At 49.6% G+C, this 20,910-nt stretch overlaps 1 protein-coding gene across 1 annotated transcript; it reads right to left on the reverse strand.

The window, feature by feature from the left end:
* Window positions 1–15,852: 15,852 nt before the first annotated feature.
* On the reverse strand, window positions 15,853–20,910 carry LOC138373867 (chymotrypsinogen B). Its single transcript, XM_069456489.1, has 7 exons — window positions 20,837–20,910; window positions 17,863–17,966; window positions 17,700–17,779; window positions 17,519–17,597; window positions 17,151–17,331; window positions 16,531–16,664; window positions 15,853–16,067 (listed from the first exon to the last, which is right to left on the reverse strand). The coding sequence occupies exons 1-7, from the start codon at window positions 20,886–20,888 to the stop codon at window positions 15,906–15,908; spliced, it is 792 nt and encodes a 263-aa protein (XP_069312590.1). The 5' UTR covers window positions 20,889–20,910; the 3' UTR covers window positions 15,853–15,905.

Here is a 20,910-nt window from a genome sequence, read left to right on the forward strand (position 1 = left end):
AGAAATAAATCTACACATTTAGAGCCAACTGATTTTTGACAAAGGTGCCAAGAACACACAATGGGCAAAGAACAGTCTCTTTAATAAATGGTATTGGGAAGAATGGTTATCCACATGCAAAATAATGAAGTTAGACTGTTATCTCAAACCAATACAATAATAAAGTAGATAAAAGATTTAAACGTAAGACCTGAAACTTTAAAACTACTAGATGCAAGCATAGGGGAAAAGCTCCATGACATTGGAATGGTCAATAGTTTTTGGATATGGCCTCAAAAACACAGGCAACAACAGCAAAAATAGGCAGATGAGATTACATCAAACCAAAGAGCTTCTGCACAGCAAAGGAAACAACAGAATGAAGAGGCAACCTTTGGAATGGAAGAAAATACCTTCAAATCATACATCTGATAAGGGGTTAATATCCAAAATATATAACGAACTCAAGTCAATAGCAAGAAAACAAATAACCCAATTTAAAAACGGGCAAAGGACCTTGTAGACATTTCTGAAATGACAGCATACAAATGTCCAACATCACTAATCATCAGGGAAATACACATTAAAACCACAATGAGATATCACACCTGCTAGAATGGCTATTAGCAAAAAGGCAAATGCCAAGTGTTGGCAGGAACATAGAGAAAAAGGAACCCCTGTACACTGTTGGTGGGAATATAAATTAGTACAATCATTATGAAAAATAGTATGGACATTCCTCAAAAAGCTATCAAAGAAATGTCTGCACTCCTGTGTTCACTGCAGCAATATTCATAATAGCGAAGATACGGAGTGAACCTAAGTGTTTATCAGATGAATGGATACAAAAAATGTGATCTATACACAAAATGGAATACTATTTAGCCTTTTAAAAGAAGGAAATTCTATTATTTGCAACAACATGGATGAACCTGGAGGACATAGTGTTAAGTGAAATAAGCCAGGCATAGAAAGACAAATACCACATGATCTCACATACATGTAGAATCTAAAACTGAACTCATAGAAGCAGAGAGTAGGATGGTGATTACCGGGACTCGGGCTGGGGGAGGGGATTAAAGAGATGTTGATCAAAGGATACACAACTTCAGTTTGATAGAAGGAATAAATTTAAGAGGTGTGTTGTACAACATGCTGACTACAGCTAATAACAATGTGCTGTATTCTTGAAAATTGCTGAGATTTTTAGTGATCTCAATACAGTATTAGTATGTGATACAATATGTAACAAGTTAGCTTGATTTAGCCATTCTACAGTGTATACATACTTCAGAACACCATGTTACATACAATAAATACATACTTCGGGAATTGATTTTTGAAAGTTAAAGACATAAATTTTATAAAAAAAGAACTTGAGGGTAAGGGAGTATAAAAAAGAGGTATGGTCTAGAGACTGTACATTTCTGTGGGGTAGGATTATTAGGGTACTAGAGGTGAGAGAATGTGCTCGAGTATGAGATGCTTGAGACAGATTATGAGCAGGTTGTTATTACTAGTAATGACAAGATTGATTTGTCTGTAAGAGTCAGTGGCTGAAAGAGGGAGGACAAGATCATTGGAAAAGTGGAGATCAAGGATGACTGAAAAGCCAAGTAGCAAAAGAATCATCCACATGGATATTAACACTATCAAAAATTCAGATGGTGGCATTAGAGAATGAGTGGCAACTGAAGTCTTCAAGGGATAATGACCCAGGAATCTAAGATGACTACATTAAGGAGAGGCAGTGGGTGGTATGGTCTGATGGCCTGAGGGATTTTGGAGAGGATGGAAGGAGAATGGTCTAGAAGCAGCGAGTAGGACATCTTCCCACCCCAGGCCTAGCGGTAAGGGTGGTATATAGGGGAGAAAACAGCCACACAGAGGGCTCTAAGTGAGGCGGTCCTCAAGAGAGATCCAGCTCCCAGTTAAAGGAGGCGAGCATAAGGAATGGTCATTGAGGACAGTTTTGCTGATAACTGACAGTGAGTTCAGAGGGCGCAGAGGAAGTTTTCCAAAGTGAGAGGAGAAGTGAGAGATGGAATCAGAAAGGAACATAGAGCAGAGGACGTTTGGAACGGGGCCAATCAGGGGATGACCCAGAAATCCTGGGCATCTCGTGATTGAACAAATGAGAGTAAAGGTGTTAATGAAACCAGACCTGAGAGTCTTGCAGAAAATGGTGGAGAAGCCGAAGTGTTGGGGGAAGGAGAGGTAAGCGTGTGGCCAAGAGCACCCAGAGCCCTGGGGCTCCCTCTTCAGACCTACTAACAAAGTGCGGGCACCTGGGGCTCCCTCTTGACCCTTGCCCACGGGTCACTAGAACATTTGAGCACCTTATGGTTCACTGCATGTGGTGGTTACCGTAGAGCTCCTGGGAGTGAACGTGGTTAGACTAACTGTACTGACCTGGAAAAATGTTTGATAAAGTTTAACCAGTTGTAAAAGGATGTGTGTATACACATACACCACACACACAGGCCCTTCGTATCCGTGGGTTCCACATTTGCAGATTCAACCAACTTTGGGTTGGAAATACTCAGAAAAAATGAATGGGTGTGTCTATACTGAACAGACTTTTTTCTCATCGTTATTCCCTAAACGATGTAACAGTTCATGTAGTATTTATGTTCTATTAGGTGTCATTTAGAAATGACTTAAAGTTTACACAAGGATACGCATAGGTTACATGCAAATACTGCATCATTTTATGGGAGAGACTTGCGCATCCTCAGGTGTTGGAATCTGCAGGGGGGTCACAGAACCAGTCTCCCGTGGGTACCAAGGGACAAATGAATATGCACACACCTATCGAGAGAAAGGTGAGAGTGGGAGGGAGGAAATTGTGGCAGTATACTAACAACTGGCAAATCTTAGGTGAAGCGTATGTGGTATTCATTATATACTTTCCACTTTTCTGCAGGCTTAATTTTGAAAATACAAGAGAAGGTTGCAGAACACCATGTATAGCACAATTTTACTTTTACAGGAGATGTGTTTGTACGCATAGATGTAGAGGTATGTTACAAACTCAGGCCAAAACCAGGAAGAATCTGCGGCAAGCCATACAGCGGTTGCCTCTGGGGTGGTGACTTGATAAGGACTTTTACTTCTAATTTGATACAGTTTGAAATAGAGTAGAGGCATAACGGTGAGTTCTACATTTTGAAGTATTTTTCCAATACATATTTAAAAGAAGGCAGTACAAAATCAATCATTAAACATTTTACAGAAAACTTTGTGCTGTGTGGTCTGCTACGTGCTCTTCATCTACACTCTCCTGCCTTAGAACTAAGTGTAGTTCGTACCCGAGTTTAGGATGAATTCTCCTAGATAGAATATATAATGAGCATTAATTCTAACGGAGAGATTGGTATGTACTCCTTAGTTCCTAAACTAACGCCCATTTATCCTAAATCACCATAAACCCATTAAAACGAACAGTTAAATAATTAACGTCAGTCAACAGCATGACCTTGGCAAGTTCTTTTAACTCATGCTATGAAAGGGTTGTGTACGGTCCTCCGGCTCTGTCACGGCAGCAGCTTGAGACTTGCTATCGGAGCACACTTGACATTCACTGTTCACATGATGTGACCTTTCACACAAAAAATAGTAAAGACACAAAACTAATGGAAGCAACGCAAGGAGTGCCAAAGTTACTATAAACTAGCGCATTACAAGTATGTTGAGAAAACACCCAACTCTACAACTACAAAGGTTACTTTAAGACTTAACTCTTTCATGAACTGTGTGCTCCTAAGGCCCTAAAAATCCAGATCAGAGCTCAATTTTTTTTAAAAAATAGGCCGGGCGTGGTGGCTCACGCCTGTAATCCTAGCACTCTGGGAGGCCGAGGCGGGTGGATCGCTCGAGGTCAGGAGTTCGAGACCAGCCTGAGCAAGAGCGAGACCCCGTCTCTACTAAAAATAGAAAGAAATTATATGGACAACTAAAATATATATATACAAAAAATTAGCCGGGCGTGGTGGCGCATGCCTGTAGTCCCAGCTACTCGGGAGGCTGAGGCAGTAGGATCACTTAAGCCCAGGAGTTTGAGGTTGCTGTGAGCTAGACTGACGCCACGGCACTCACTCTAGCCCGGGCAACAAAGTGAGACTCTGTCTCAAAAAAAAAAAAAAAAAAAAAAAAACAGTACCTTGTAATCCTCATAAACCAAAGTGGTTTTAGATGAGATAGCCTGGGCGTATCTCAAGATTTAACAGTATTGCATTTAACCCTTGCACGAGCCTGGGAGGCAGCAGGCCGAGACGGGCAATGCTGTTTCCACAGCAACCCAGCGGGCAGGGGCATTTCCGAGTTCAGACCCCTTCCTGTCTGACTGCAAGTCCAAGTTCACTGTGCTTCGCCGTATGACCTGTCCTTATTCCGCTGATACTTCAGTTTTTGGAGACTTATTTCCATAGGTATCTTTTCATCACCGAAGTGCTAAAGCATTTTAAATGTATTCATGTTGGCTTATGCCTTTATAAATCTGGAGTTGGGACTCATCTACTTGGTATAAAGCTGGTGTGGATGAATCTACCCAGCACCAATCTACTATTGGTGAATCCATGGACCAGTAAGTGGGGAATGAGGTGAGGGCATCCAGGCAGGAGGCACAAAGCTTGTGAAGATGCAGAAGCAAGATCCAGGGGTCCTCGGGTGGGGGGTTTTGTGGGAGGCAGATGGAGGTTTGGTCCGAGCAACCCCTGCTGTCTCCCCGTGCCACCTTTGCCACCGTTGGCCACAGTGCACCCACATCCTCTTCAGCTGTGTGACGGACAGAGCCCTGCCCCTGCCAGGCAGCTGGCCTGGGCAGTCAGGGCCTGTGCCACCGTGAGGCCTTGTTTGGCTACAATTTTTCTTGGCCCAACTGCCCACCTGATTGTCCTACTAGCCAGAGTTAAGAGTGGACTCCTGGTACCTGGTCTCCACTTGACAGGGTCCGGACTTCAGTCCGTGCTCTGTGTTTTGAAAAAATTCCCACAAACTCATCCCACTGAGCAGCAGCCAGTGGGACAGCTGGGACTGCCCCCTCTGCCCCATTCTCCAGCCCTCAGCTCAGCATTAGTGGCCGTCTCATCTCAGATCTTCTCTCCTGCCCCTGTGGAAAGCCTGCCCTTCTACCTCGCACGCCCACAAGGCATTCATGAAACCCATTTGAATGGAGAACCTTTCTAGGTCTCAGTTCTATAACAACTGTCAGAATGTTAAAATATAGCAAACCAAAACACCTATAAGAGTCAGGACTCACATGACAGAACCCAGCGATGGGTACTCAAGAATTTAAGTTACTGGCGAGTAATGGGAACATAAAACCCCATGAGAGGTCCTGACCATGGCTGTTGACGCTAATGGCAGACGTGGGACGTTCATTCATCGAGACACCCTGAACACCAGCAACAGAACAGGCATCTCAGGCTGCCGGGGACATGGTCAACAAGATCATGACAAGGGTCCTGTTCACAGGGCCTTCACATCTTAGCGGTGTGTATGCCAGGAGCAGATACAAAACCCAGGAGAGAACAGGCTGGTGATGAATCTGGGAGCAGGTGAGAACAATGAGCAGCCATGGTAGGGCTTTAGGCAAAGAGTATCATCAGCTGATTTTTATGAAGTAGATGAGCTTGGTGCTAACCAGGTAGAGAATTTGGGGAGAGCTGCCCAGAATCAGAAACCCCACTTAGGAAGAGAAGCCCGAGAGATGAACTTCTGCCGATTTATAGGCCTTATTTCGACTGCTATCAGCAAAACCTGCTCAGACAGGAACCACATGTTTCCTTCTACCTGTTACTGACTTGACAATCTGAAGTCATCCCGTGCAGGGCAGGCGCCACGGCTCACGCTGTAATTCCATCGCTTTAGGAGACCAAAGCAGGAGGATCACTTGAAGCCACTTGAGTTTGAGGTTGCAGTGAACTGTGATGACACCACTGCACTCCAGTCTGGGTGACACAGCAAGGCCCCGTCAAAAATAAATAAATAAATAAATAAATCATCCTGTGCAGGGATCCAAGTTCACTTAGATTCTTTCTGCATTCCTAGAGCTGTTTCCAGTGCCTTCTGGGGTTTGCCCCATTCCTCCTGCCTCCAGTCCATCCAGACTCCCTAGTATTACCCATCCCCACTTCAAGACTCTAGAATCTCATTTCCCGAAAACCATTTAAAGTAACTGCAGGTTGTCTCAGGGTAGGGCTGACGCTGGCACTCCGGCTGAACGTGAAAAGATGAAGTTATTGGAGGTCTGTGTCCCCACGGGTGGCTGAGGCTATCAGTGCAAGCAAGGAAAGGAGGGGAAACAGAAGGATACAGGATGCACCCCAGGAAAACAGTTTGACCTGGAGAGAGGACAGGATGGAGCACAGATGCGAGAAGCTCCCCTGCCTGGCAGAGGGCGGGGCAGAGACGCGAGTGCCCTGCCACGCAGGCAGGGCACATCTTCAGGGAGCAGGGAGCCCTGCGGGCTGTTGCAGAGGACAACAGACCCTGTAATGCCGGACACAATGCCAGGCTTTGTCTGTGGTGGGGAGCAGGCAGGGCTGGGACCGACCGGTCAGCTGGTACAGGAGCAGCCCGGAGAGTGGGCACAGGATGGCCAGGCCTGGGCAGGGGAAGGGAAGCGGAGGGGTGCCCTGGTGAGACATCAGGTGTCATTCACTGAAAGCCATTTAGAGGAACAGATGATCCGTAACAGGTAGAAACACAGGACATCACGTGAGGGGAGGGTCCCCTGTGGGCTCAGGAAATCAAACACTAATGGTAATCCCAACCAAGCAGGGAGGAATGGTAACAGCACTACTTAGTGACGGGGCAAACAGGTCTAGCCCGCTTGTTCTGCTCTGGGCAGTGCTCCCTGCTTCATGTGAATCATCTCCTCCCGTAGTCAACCCAGGAGGTAAGTCCCGTGGGTTATTCTTCTTTTATGAATGAACTGAGGGTTCAGAGAAGTTAAGAAATTTTCACAAGTGCACACAGTGGTACAATACTAACTCTAAGAACATAAGAACATGAGAAGTAACCACTGGGGGGGGGGGGACATAAAAAAGGTGTATCTAAAAAGCCAGTAGGTAAGTTAAAACTGAACTCTAACGATGTTTTTAGCCCAAAAAAAGGCAAGAAAGAAAAGGAAAAATGGGGAAGAGGGACAAACAGTAGAATGGTAACCTTAAAATCCAACCATATTAGTAAGGAGCAGAAACCGTCAAATGGATAAGAAAAACAAGACCTAACCACATGTACTACAATAGTGTATGACAGAGACACAGATGAATGCAAAGGAAGTGGCTGGGGAAAAATTCCAGGTGACCAGTGAACACGAGCAGCCTGGAGTGGCTCAGTGAGCATTAGACGACAGTATTACCAGAGATAGACCGTAGTCCTGATAAAAGGTCTATTTAGAAGACAAAGGAGTATGTGCCTAGTAATAAAGCTTCAGGATAGACAAAACCAAAGATGACAGATTTAGGCCAGGCACTGTGGCTCATGCCTGTAATCCCAGCACCCTGGGAGGCCGAGAGGGGAAGATCGCTTGAGGTCAGGAATTCAAGACCAGCCTAAGAGCGAGACCCCCATCTCTACCAAAAATAGAAAAATTAGCTGGGCATCATGGCGCACACCTGTAGTCCCAGCTACTCAGGAGGCTGACGCAGGAGGATCACTCGATCCCAGGAGTTTGAGGTTGCTGTGAACTACGACGACACCACGGCACTGTAGCCAGAGCAACAGAGTGAGACCCTGTCTGAGAAAAAAAGGAAAAACCCCACAAGCATAGGAGATTCTAACCCTCTCTCTCAGCAATGGATAGCCAAATTCAATAAAGATACAGAAAATATGAGCACTCCTAGCCACCTTGATCTAACTCTCATTTAGGGAACACTCCAGCCAGCTGGAGAACATAGTCTGTTAAGGGGCACCAGGGACACAGGCTGGGTACTAGGGAGATTGGCTGGGCACAAGTCTTAATGCATTAAGAGGACTGAGAGCGCACAGGCTGAGCTTTCCAACCACAGTGGGATTAAGTTAGAAATCAGTAACAAGATACGAAAAAACTTGTAAATTAAACACTCCAAACTGTGGTTCAAAGACGACATCAGAAAGGAAATCAGAAAATATTTTAACTATAATGAAAACGTCACATCAAAATTGTGTGGTGTAGCTAAATCAGTGATTAGAGAGAAACTTACAGCCTTAAATGCCTTTATTAGAAGGGTATAAAAAGTCAGAGGCCTAAGGTGCCACCTTGAGAAGAAAAGGGCAGAGCCTAAAGTAGGGGAAGACATGAGAAGAAGTCAATGAAACATAAAATTGCCCAAGGTAAGGACAGCGCAGACCTTGTTTAGGACGAGGGACCCGGGTGCGTAGGTTTGGGACAGAGCAAGGATTTGGATCCAGGTCTGCCAGACCCTAAAACCTAAGGTCTGTAACACACGCCGTCCCAACCTCTGCTGTGTTCCATCACGGTGCTCCAAGTCCTACCTGGGAGCCGCCCCAGACGTGGCACTGCTCGGAGCCTGGCTGCCGCCCCGCCTGTGAGCGGCTGCCGTGGGCTAGCACTGCCCCCTACTGGCTGGAAATGAAACGACACTTCTCTCATCCTCCCTCTCTGCCTTCCTCCCCTCCCTCCACCTAAGGGACTCGCTTTGCAGTCCCCGAGCCCTTCCTCTGTGTCAGTGACTCGCAAACATGGGCGTGCTTCAGTCAGAATACCCGGGATGTGTGTTGACACTCGGAATGCCGGACTCCATCCCCGCCATTCCTGACTCTAGGGATCTGTGGGGCCCGAGAACCTGCGTTGCTGACAAGGTCCCCGGGGGCTGCGGCTGGGCTGAGGATCCTACTCATGAGTAAGTCGTCCGCTTCCCGGGACACCGAGAGACACAGCTCCTGCCTCGTGAAGGCCGCAGTCCCGCTTGGAGCCCTCAACAGGCGAGTCCAGGGGAGTAATTTGTTTGCAGCAGAGGGGAACACCGGGTCTGGGCGAGGCACAGGAGCCCTGAGACTACACTGAGGCACCAGACTCACACTGAGGCGACCCAGCCTGCCAGCCACAGCCATTGGTTTCGTCTGCTAGTACAGGTTGGGCAGTGCCCTTGTGGGTGGACCTCTGTTCTGCCCCGGCGTCACCAGGCTCTCTCGAGCACCTTCATAATCTCACGGGGCGGGGCCCCTGGCTGCCACCCCTGCCTGGCCACTCATGACGGTGACCACACCCACCTGGCGCTGCTATCTCAGCACCCTCGCGCCACGAGCACCCGTTCTGTAGCAGCAACTCCCACGGTGACCCTGGCCGCGGGAGCCACTGGGGGCGTCTGAGCCTCTCTGCTGCGCCGCCACGCTCCTTACTGCTTCCGCAGACGGTGCGTCTTCCGGGCACAGCCATCCACGGGGCTTCTGCCTTACGTGATACGTCCCCTCTACCGAGCCCACCTGAGCCCTTTACCCCTCCTTCCACCACCTGACAGCGATCCTGGCATTTCTGCCTCATTGGGTGTGCTCTGTTGTTTTCTAGGTGTCTAGGAGCCATCTGGCAGCATGCCAGCACCTGGGGTCCTAAGCAAGGTGTTAGATCCTGTGGGGGGGGGGGGGAGGAAGGGTTGCTCCCAAGTCCATAAACTCTCCCTTTGTCCGTTTTGTGTTCTGCCCCCTTGATCCACCCTCTCAGCACCCAGTGCCCATCCCACGCGCCTGGCCCCTGCCAGCACTTGTTGGCTTGGGTCTGCAGCTTCCTTGGGGTACGGTCCCTTTCCTCTTACCCGGCCTGGTGCACCACGGTGGGCAGGGGTGGAGGTGGGGCGAACGCTGGGGTGCGTGTTGTCCTGCAAGATGGAGGCCTCTTTAGCACCTGCAAGTAAGGGCGAAGCGCTAGTCCCTGGTAGGGAAGAGTGGGCTGCTTCTGTCCCCTCGGAGGGCTTGCAGGCTCTGGGGACTTGAGGCTTGGGGGTTTATTAACCAAGATATCAGAATCTCGTGCATCAGAGCCCTTCCTGGCATAGCAACCCATCTAGGTTGAGAGTTTCTCCTTCTTGGGAGCTTTGCTGCTTTTATGACCAAGTCCTGGGCGTGGCCCTCAGCTTTCTCTGCCTCTCAGCTGCAGGAGATAGAGGCCCCTTTGTGGGCCCCTAAGGAGGCTTTCACACTTGGCTGCTAATCGCCTCGTGATCTCTCAGGTTTTTTCTTTTTCTGAAGTCTTTCCATGTTTAACAACCACCACCCCGTTTCGCCATTCTCATACTTACTCTGTCCCTTGATCTCTCTCCAACTCCGAACGTATGGAACCCGCTAGTGAGTTGCCTTCCACCAGAGTCCCGCGGCAGCGACAGCGGTCTCCACGGTCGCAGTGCTACCTTGTGCCCGGGCTATCTGCTCTCCCCCTACCAACCACAGGAGGGCGTCCTCGCCGCCAGCCAGGCAGTCAGATACAACTCCATATCCCGTCTTAACACCTGCATTCTGCAGCCCCCGCCAGGTACCTGGTCACGGCTTGAGCTCCCCAGGAAGCAGATTCTGAAACAAAGATGAGCTTGCAGGGAGTGCCCCAGGATCAACAGCTGCAGGTAGGAAAGGAGCAGCGTTAGCCACAGAAAGAAGTTAAGCTTGAACACGGCCCCAAGCTTGGGTGAAGAGCTTGGGCCTTTAAAAGCCCCACTGACCAATCATTGTATGGGGGCTACCCACAAAAGAGGCGTGAGCCTTGGTCAAGATGACACTCTTCAGCTGAGGGGACTCCCAGAGAGGCCTGGCAGCTGAGGGCTGTCTGGGGGCCGCACTGCAGTGGCTGGGGGAGGCCGTCCTTCCGTCCCGGAGGTCTTCTGGACAGCTGATCCCAGTAGCTGCTAGACTGTGGACACAGATGCAGGATGGTGTGTGGTGGGATGTTGGTTAGTGGAAAGCAAGATCACCTGGTGAGAGAGAACGAGGGGCACGAGCACTGATTCAGAAACAGGGTGGGGCAGCCCCTGCCCTAGGAAGGGAGATTAACTGAGATTAAACCAGGTGAGATCCCTGATTAAACTCAGAGATTTTTGCTTAACTCTTCTTCTTCTTCTTTTTTTCTTTTCTTTTCTTTCTTTCCTTTTTTTTTTTTTTTTTTTGCTTATTTGTACTTTTAAGTATATTTATTGGAAAAATTTTAAGTATATTTGGAACAACGTGAGTCTGTGAGTCTACTTTTTCAACTCTAAGTTGTATGAGATTTAAACACAGATCAAGGCTGGGCGTGGTGGCTCACACCTGTAATCCTAGCACTCTGGGAGGCTAAGGCGGGAGGGACGCTTGAGCTCAGGAGTTCGAGACCAGCCTGAGCAAGAGCGAGACCCTGTCTCTACTAAAAATAGAACTATTAGCTGGGCATGGTGGCATGCACCCATAGTCTCAGCTACTCAGGAGGCTGAGGCAGGAGTATTGCTTGAACCCAGGAGTTTGAGATTGCAGTGAGCTAGGCTGACGCCACGGCACTGTAAGCCGGGCAAGAGAGAGAGACTCTGTCTCAGAAAAAGAAAAAATATATAAACGCAGATCAAGTATCTCTCATGAAGAGTTGGCATCCAAGCGGGAGTGTGCTGGAAGTGCAAACTGACACACTGGATGTGAAAGATTCAGTATGAGAAAAAGAATGTAAAATATTAGTAAATTTTAAGTGTTGATTACATGTTGAAATGATAATATCTGCATATACTGGGTTAAATGAACTATATTATTAAAATTAATTCACCTATTTCTTTTCACTTTACTTCTTTAGTAAGGCTACAGGATAATTTTAAATCACCCCTTTGAGCGGGAGCAGTGGGTCACACCTGTAGTCCCAGCTACTCGGAAGCTGAGCTATGACCGTGCCACTGCACTCCAGCTTGGGCAACAGAGTGAGACCCTGTCCCTAAAATATATACACACACACACACATGTATAAATAAAATCACATTTGAGTACTCACCAGAAAATTGGTTTCCCTGATCATCACCTAAATACAAATCTGGGAACGACACCAATTGGTCATCAGACTGAGGTGGGGGGTGGGGGAGGGGATGGGGGTATGCCTACACAATGAGTGCATTGCGCACCGTTTGGGGAGTGGTAACACTTGAAGGTGCTGACTCGGGAAAGGGGAGGTGGGGAAAAAAAATATGAAACTGTTGTTTTTAACTTGCATTGTTCACTTAATAATTTATCATGAATATTTCCCATATTATTTCATATCATTGTACAAGAAATAATGTATACATTATGAGGACATACTGTATCTAACAAGAAAAAAAAAAGAAAAAAAATCACATTTGACTCGCGTGGTATTTCTTTTGGACTGCGCCGGTTAGAAGAAAAAAGGCACAGCATGCAGTTTTCAGGATGACCACTAGATGGCAACCCTATCCCGTGGCTGCGGTTTTCAGCCTCACAGGAGACCAGTGGGCGGGGCAGGTGGCAGAGACGGGTTTTACCAGTAAGTGAGGTTTGTGCTCGCTGCTGCGTTTTTATATTAATTACGCATCCCATTCATTTGTATGTAGATGGTTGTTGACATATTAATGAAATATATGTCCTTTGCTCTCTGTTTAAGAGCAGGTCTCTCCCACTGAACTGGGAGTTTCCTTAAAAGACTGGGCTCCTAATATTTTTAATAGTTCATTTCAATTCCCACTCCCCTGCCCAACGCTTCTTTTTGCTTTTCTCCCTTTCACGTGTTCATTCTCCACATTCAAGTTCAGCTCTTTTCATGTCCTTGGCAATTAAATTGTATATATAACTTTAATTTCAGGCTGGGCACGGTGGCTCACGCCTGTAATCCTAGCACTCTGGGAGGCCAAGGCGGGAGGATCGTTTGAGCTCAGGAGTTCGAGACAGCCTGAGCAAGAGCGAGACCCCATCTTTACCCCCCCCCCAAAAAATAATGAAATTATCTGGACAACTAAAAATATATAGAAAAAATTAGCCAGGCATGGTGGCACATGCCTGTAGTCCCAGCTACTTGGGAGGCTGAGGCAGAAGGATTGCTTGAGCCCAGGAGTTTGAGGTTGCTGTGAGCTAGGCTGATGCCATGGCACTCTAGCCCGGGCAACGGAATGAGACTCTGTCTTAAAAAAAAAAAAAAAAAAAAAAGCAACTTTAATTTCAACATATTATGACCCCCTGTCAGAACATCTAATATTTGAAGTTATGTCATCCACAGAGGAAAAAACAATCTAATATTCCACAAGGCAGAGAAGGAAGGGCATTAGGAAAAAGAGTGAAAGAGAGATGCAGACGGGAGCCTTGCCCCATTCCTAGCAAGATGCCTCCCCCAAGACCAGCCTTGAGGGAACTTTCGAGATATGGAGAAAACTGGGACAAAGACCCGGGAGAGAAAGGGATGATTTGAACCAGCAGTGGCGTGTGGCCACGGCTATGGCCATGGCTAAAGTGGGAACTGAGTGACGTGCATCTCACTCTCCCTCTCCCCCGACTGCAGTACTTTGGGGTGACGGACGCCTGCCCCAGGCCCGTCTGGGACAGCTAGCAAAGGTGGGGTCATGCAGAAGCTCTGTTCAACGGAGGACATAAAAATAATCCCTAAAACTATAAAGCATATGTCAAATTTTATGCGGTGCAACGAAAGCAGTGCTTGGAGGAAAATTTGCAGACTAAAATACTTATGTTAGGGAAGAAGAAAAGCTGAAAATGAATGAGCAGAATATCCAAATTAAAATGTTTTTAAAAATCACAAGTGAATAAACACAAAGAAATTAGGAGGACACAATACCCTGATGTCAAAACCATGTAAAACATCACAAGAAAAGAGAATTACAGACCACTATCCCTCATGGATATAGATGCGAAAACCTTCAATAAAATACTAGCAAAGTGAATCCAACAGCATTGTGAAAGGCTTATACACTGTGATCCAGTGGGATTTATCCCAAACATGCAAAGGGATACAAGAAATAACATAAGAAAATCAATGTAATACACCACATTAATAGAAGGGGGAAATCACATCTCAACTGATACAGAAAAGGCCTTTGACAAAATCAAACACCTTTTCATAATAAAAACCACTCAGAAAAGCAGGAATAAAAGGGAACTTCCTTAATATGATCCAGGGCATTTGTGGAAAGCCCACAGGTAACATCATATTCTATTCAATGGTGAAGACCTGAAAGCTTTTCCAATAAAAGTCCAAGAACAGACAAGGATGCCTGCTTTTACCACTGCTATCCAACATGGTACTAGAAGTCCTAGACAGAGCAATTAAACAAGAAAAAGAAATAAAATTCATCCAATTTGCAAAGGAAAAGACCAGGTGAATCTACAAAGAGAAAATCCAAAGAATCTACAAGAAAGCTGCTCGAACTAATAAACAAATTCAGGAAAGTTGCAGGGTACGAGATCCATACACAAAAATCAGTTGTATTGCTTTGCATCTGCACCTGCAATCTGAAGAGGAAATTAAGGAAGCGATTCCATCTACAATAGCATCTAAAAGAATAAAATACACAGGAATAAACTTAACCAAAGAGGTGAAAGACTTGTACATGGAAAAGAATAAAACATCACTGAAAGAAATTAAAGACCCAAATAAATAACACATCCTGTGTTAATGGGTAGGAAGACAATGTTGTAAAAATGTCAATACTACCCAAAGTGGTCTACAGATCTCAAGCAATTTCTATAAGAATTCCAACAGCCTCTTTTGCAGAAATGGAAAATCCAATTCTTAAATTTATATGTAATTTCAAGGGGCTCCAAATAGTCAAAACAATCTTGAAAAAGAACAAAGTCAGAGGACTCCCACGTCCCAATTTTGAAACGTACTACAACGCTGCAATAATCAAAATAGTGTGTCCAGGCCGGGCGCGGTGGCTCACGCCTGTAATCCTAGCACTCTGGGAGGCCGAGGCGGGTGGATCGCTCGAGGTCAGGAGTTCGAGACCAGCCTGAGCAAGAGTGAGACCCCGTCTCTACTAAAAATAGAAAGAAATTATATGGACAACTAAAATATATATATATAAAAAAAAAATTAGCCGGGCATGGTGGCGCATGCCTGTAGTCCCAGCTACTCGGGAGGCTGAGGCAGTAGGATCGCTTAAGCCCAGGAGTTTGAGGTTGCTGTGAGCTAGGCTGACGCCACGGCACTCACTCTAGCCCGGGCAACAGAGTGAGACTCTGTCTCAAAAAAAAAAAAAAAAAAAAACAAAATAGTGTGTCCAGGTGTGGTGACTCACACCTATAATTCCAGTTACTCAGGAGGAGGATCCCTCAGCCCAAATGCACGGCTGCACTGAGCTATGATCACACCACTTCACTCCAGCCTGGGCAACAGAGCAAGACTCCATTTCTAAAAATCCCAAAGAACAGTGTGGTACTGGCATTAAGAATAGACATATGTTATAGACCAAGGCAATAGAATTGAAAGTCCAGGAATAAACCCATACATCTATGGCTACACAGTTTAGCTCGTGCACAGGTGTGCAGGGCGGTGGGGCGTGAAGCAGGAATGGGGTGCTTGGAGGCGTGTTCCAAGGCACTGGGTGTGGGGGTTCACAAAGGAGAAAGGTGCCTGGCGTGAGTGGCAGAGGAGTAACCCTCGTTGCAAGGCTGCCATGGTACCAATGCCGACCTGCAGGGCTATGGACTGCATAGCGTGGCCAAGGACTACAGCCTTCTAGAAAGTTCCATAGGTCAAGCTGGCTTCAAGAGGTAGGGTCTGAATTCTAAACCCGGAGTGGAGTCCTGAACAAGGATGAGGTACAATACCAAGCTTCCTGAAAAGGCGGGGTTGCCTGGGTAACTGCAGCCTCCCAGGAAACCACAGTGCGACCCTTTGGTGAGAGACAAGGACAGCTCCAGCCCTCACCCCAGGGATACAGAGAGACACGTGCAGTGCAGTCGGTGCTGTTGAACAGATGCTTTTAATGAGGAATCTTGGGGTGGGGGCAGCAGGAGCCTCGGGCTCAGTTGGCGGCCAGGATCTCCTGGACCCAGGGCAGGAGCGCGGTGACGCGGGCGTACACAGCGGGCGTGGAGGTGGAGCAGGTGCTGCTGCCCCAGGACACGATGCCCACCAGGGTCCAGGCTCCGTCCTTCTGGTAGACCAGGGGGCCACCAGAGTCACCCTGCAGGAAGGAGAGATGATGTGTCTCCAAGCCTGAAAGGGTACCCTTGCCCTGGGAGAGTCTGGAAAGGTGTCAGAGAGGTGACAAGTGTGGGCCAGGGCTGTGCCCAAGTCCCTCAGGTCTGGGTCCATGGGGCAGTTCCAGCTCCTCTGCTATTCACCCCTGTGGGCAGGGGCTTTCGTCTCTAAGCCTGGTCACCATCTGTCACATGAGCTGAGACATCTAGCTCAGACAGAAGCACTTCCCGTCCCCCGCCCGGGGCAAGGAAGCCCCGCATGGCGCATGGGCCTGTGAGCCTCCCCCAGCCTCCTTCGCTGGGCTCCGGGAAGGAGTGCAGTTAGTGGGTGAGGGTAGGGGGAGAGGGGAGCCCAGGTCTCCAGGGTGGGAGCCCTGTGGCCCCCTGGCCTGACCAGGGGCTCGGTAAGGTCGCCAAAGCGGACAGGGCAGCCCGGGTGAGCCTTACATTGCAGGAGGACACCCCGCTGGCCCCGGCACAGATCATCACGTCGGTGATCTTGCTGCCCCAGAACTTCTTGCAGTCGGCGGTGGACACCAGGGGCAGGACGGCCTGCTGCAGCTTGTCGGGGGTCTTGTTGGCTACAGGATGGGAGGGGGCGGGTCAGGGCCCTCGGCCCACCCAGCCCACTGCAGTGGGGGACCGGGCTCCACCCCACCTCCCCTCTCCTGCGCCCTTCCCCCTCACCATCGCCACGCGGTGGGAACATCCCCCACAGCCTGAAAGCGTCTGGGACACGGTCCCTTCAGAGGACACACCAGCTGGGGACTCTGCGCCCCCGTCTGGAGAGCAGCCCGGCTGGCCCTGGCGCCGCCGCCCGCTGCAGGGGAGCAGGGCGGGGCGAACTCGCGAGAAACTTACTATTCAGGGACCTCGGTGCTGGGCTGAGTGTTCATTTCCGGTTGGTGCATTTTTAATTCAGAGGATTGTCAGTAAAGACATGGACGGATTTAGGACTGTGTTGGAGTCAGCCCAAAGCAAGGACAGCCAGCGGGTCACCCGGACACTCCGCCGCTCAGGCAGCCCAAGCCCAGCGCAGCTCCGGCCTGGAGGGGCCCAGCACCCACCGTTGTACTTGGTCTTGCCCCAGCCTGTGGTGACGCACAGCGACCCCGCGGGGAAGTCGTCGTCCGCGCTGGGCAGGCACACGGCCGACACGGTCTTGGAGAACTGGGCCGGCGTGGCCAGCTTCAGCAGGGTGATGTCATTGCGCACGGTGAGCAGGCTGAACTTGGGGTTCTTGAAGACCTGCGGTGAGGACCAGAACGCCCCGCTGAGCCCCGGGGGCGTCGGGGACCTGCGGCTTCCGGGACACAGACTCCCTCCTGGAAGGAACAGCACGGAGCCAGAGGGGGACCCCGAGGCCGGCCCAGCCCCCTGGGCTCCCGTCCCTCCTGCCCGCCCGGCCCCTGGGCTGAGCCGCCGCCGGGCGCACCTTGGCGATCTGCAGGACCTGGATGTTCTCCTCGTCGGAGCCCTGGTCAAACTCCCCAGCCACGACCTGGTCGGAGGTCCTACACAAAGCGATGGGTGAGGCCTGGGAGCGCGCCCACCCCCCTCCCCACCCCCCACCCAGCTGGACCTGGAAGCAGAGCCCGAGGCTGCCCGGCCCTCACGTGACCCCGCAGTGGGCGGCGGTGACCACCCAGTCCTCGCTGATGAGGGAGCCCCCGCAGAAATGGAAGCCGGTCTTGTCCTGGGGAGAGGGATGGGGGGTCAGCAGCTCCCCGGCCTGGTCCCCACCCCAGTGCGCCCCCCCATGCCCGGAACCCCCCTCACCTGCAGGGACACCTGCCAGGGCCAGGAGCCGGGGACGGCGTCCTCCCCGTTGACAATCCTGGACAGGCCACTGAGCACGGGTTGGATGGCCGGGACCCCGCAGCCTGGGGGTGGGAGTGGGGTGAGGAGGGGCTGAGGTCTGCCTCGCAGAACTGCTGGTTTCTACATCTGGTCACCCAGGCCAGCTCGGGACCCCACTGTGACAATGCCACCTCCTCTGGAAACTTCCCCTGGTCTCTCAACCTCTAGGCTCAAACATCTGCCCACATGCAGCCTGCGGATCCCAAGCTCCCTTCCAGGGATGCAGAGGGACGCAGCTGCCCCCACCTGGCCAAGCCCTGGGACTGCCCGGCTCACCCTCCAGGCCACCCCTTCCTGGCTGTGTGACTTACACCAGTTGTGGCAGCGCTCTCATTCCCAGTGTCCCTGGCTGTCATATGGGGGCAGAACAACACTAACACCACAGGTCACAGCTCGTCTGTGACACTGGTGGGGGGAAGGTATGTAGAACGACAATCTGAAATCCCAATCCATGGGGAATGTGGGACTCTGACACTTTGCTGATGGGAGTGTGAAATGTCACCATTTTACACTGCAGGTGTACCTTGAATTCTGTATTTTTGTGATACTTCACAATTCAGGGTCTATTCATCGTGTAAAGTTTTGATTTCTTAATTTTTTAAAATAAAATCAGATTTTGATTCCACATAATAAAAGGACACATCAGCTGGGCACCGTGGCTCATGCCTGTAATCCCGGCAGTCTGGGAGGCCAAGGCAGGAGGATCATTTGAGCCCCGGAGTTCAAGGCTGCAGTGAGCTATGATCGTGACTCTGCTCTCCAGCCTGGGTGACAGAGCAAGACCCTGTCTCTTAAAAAAAGAAAAGACACGGCCGGGCGCGGTGGCTCATGCCTGTAATCCTAGCACTCTGGGAGGCCGAGGTGGGCGGATCGTTTGAGCTCAGGAGTTCGAGACCAGCCTGAGCAAGAGCGAGACCCCATCTCTACTAAAAATAGAAAGAAATTATATGGACAGCTAAAAAAAAATATATATATATATAGAAAAAATTAGCCGGGCATGGTGGTGCATGCCTGTAGTCCCAGCTACTCGGGAGGCTGAGACAGGAGGATCGCTTGAGCCTAGGAGTTTGAGGTTGCTGTGAGCTAGGCTGACGCCACGGCACTCACTCTAGCCTGGGCAACAGAGTGAGACTCTGTCTCAAAAAAAAAAAAAAAAAAAGAGAAAATACAAGACACATCAAGAAAGCAGAAATCAAACAGAACGATGAGAAAAGGCATGTGCACTTCACCACGTCACATGTCCAGGGTACACTTGCTGCATCAGGACCAAGTGAGTTCTCGGCACCTGTGCATGGCTTCACACTTGGGTTTTACATTTGAGCAGGTACAGCCCCTCCGGCCAGCCATCCACTTCCAGGGTCAGACTCGCCTGCCACAGGCTGAGCCCCTGCCTCTCCTGTCCACAGGAACACGGAGCTGGGCAAGGCCCTTCCCAGAGGAGTGGTATCACAAAAAAAAAAAAAAACAACTGAGGCTGGGCTCATGCCTGTAATCCCAGCCTTTGGGAGACTGAGGATCACTTGAGCCCAGGAGTTTAAGACCAGCCTAAGCAACATAGTGAGAACCTACCTCTACAAAAAATATAAAAAATGAGCAAAGTGTGGTTATATGCCTGTAGTCCCAGCTACTCAGGAGGCTGAGGCAGGAGGATTGCTTGAGCCCAGGAGTTGGAGGTTGCAGTGAGCTATGACTCCACTGCAGACGCCACTGCACCGTAGCCTGGGCAACAGATTGAGACCCTGTCTCCAAAAAAATAAAAAACTTGGTATTGTACTGGCAAAAAATTAGAAACCAGTGGTGGTAAAGTCACACGAGAGAGAGGGCCTTATACTGATGCAAGTGAACGAGCTGCGTCTCCTCTCAGCATGGAGAGAGCTAAAACAGCACTCGAGTGCGACACAGCACAGACAGATAAAGAGTTTAGAATACTATTGATGTAAACTTCCAAAAACCTATACATGGTTCATGGATTTATAAATCTGCAGGACATTTGCATGAACCCGCACAGGAATGACACACAGCAAGCTCAGAATGAGGTTTGCCTTCCAGAGACAGAAGGGGAAGCTTTAGCTGAACCTATTTTATGTTTTAAAAAGAAATATCCGAGGCCGGGCGCGGTGGCTCACGCCTGTAATCCTAGCACTCTGGGAGGCCGAGGTGGGAGGATTGCTCGAGGTCAGGAGTTCGAGACCAGCCTGAGCAAGAGCAAGGACCCCCCCCCCCCCCCGGTCTCTACTAAAAATAGAAAGAAATTATCTGGCCAACTAAAAATATTTATAGAAAAAATTAGCCGGGCATGATGGCGCATGCCTGTAGTCCCAGCTACTCGGGAGGCTGAGGCAGGAGGATCGCTTGAGCCCAGGAGTTTGAGGTTGCTGTGGGTTAGGCTGACGCCATGGCACTTACTCTAGCCCGGGCAACAAAGTGAGACTCTGTCTCAAAAAAAAAAAAGGACATATCTGAAGCCTATCTGCAAAAAAATAAGATTTGCTGAATTCCAATGATAGATAATTGGATGTCATAATATTTTCTATATATTTTTTTCTTACTATTTCTTTCTTCCTTTAAAATAGAAAACCAGATGCTTAGCACGGGCCTGCATGATAAATAAAAACCCCAGGTGGAGGCCATGGGAGGTCCCCTGTGGCTACACCTACTCTGCCACAGCACCCCGCTCTCGAGCCACCTCGGCAGCCTCAGACCACGGCAGAGCCCAGAGTGCCGCCTCCCTCCTCACGCAGGTGTGAGGGCTCAGAAGGCCCCAGGCAGACAGACCCCTCTCCTCCCTGCAGCCCCAGGACAGAGCCGCTCTGGCCCAGACGGTACCAGCCGTGGGGGCCTGAGGCACCCGGGGCCTCCTCCCAGCCTTCCCGGCCACCGGCCCAGCACTCACCAAAGGCGGCCCCCGCGAGGGCAAAGCAGGAAAGCAGCCAAAGAAACGCCATGGTGCAGCAGCCAGGGAGGTGT

The sequence above is a fragment of the Eulemur rufifrons genome, chromosome 23 (assembly GCF_041146395.1).
Source record: "Eulemur rufifrons isolate Redbay chromosome 23, OSU_ERuf_1, whole genome shotgun sequence".
In the NCBI taxonomy this organism is placed as follows: Eukaryota; Metazoa; Chordata; class Mammalia; order Primates; family Lemuridae; genus Eulemur; species Eulemur rufifrons.

Coding starts and splice junctions, on each gene's coding strand:
- LOC138373867 (XM_069456489.1), bottom strand. CDS start 20,888: ATGGCGTTTCTTTGGCTGCTTTCCTGCTTTGCCCTCGCGGGGGCCGCC. Junction 16,665..17,150: donor GGGCAAGACCAAGTACAACG/GTGGGTGCTGGG, acceptor CCCATCCTGTAG/CCAACAAGACCCCCGACAAG. Junction 16,068..16,530: donor GCGGGGTGTCCTCCTGCAAT/GTAAGGCTCACC, acceptor TCCTTCCTGCAG/GGTGACTCTGGTGGCCCCCT.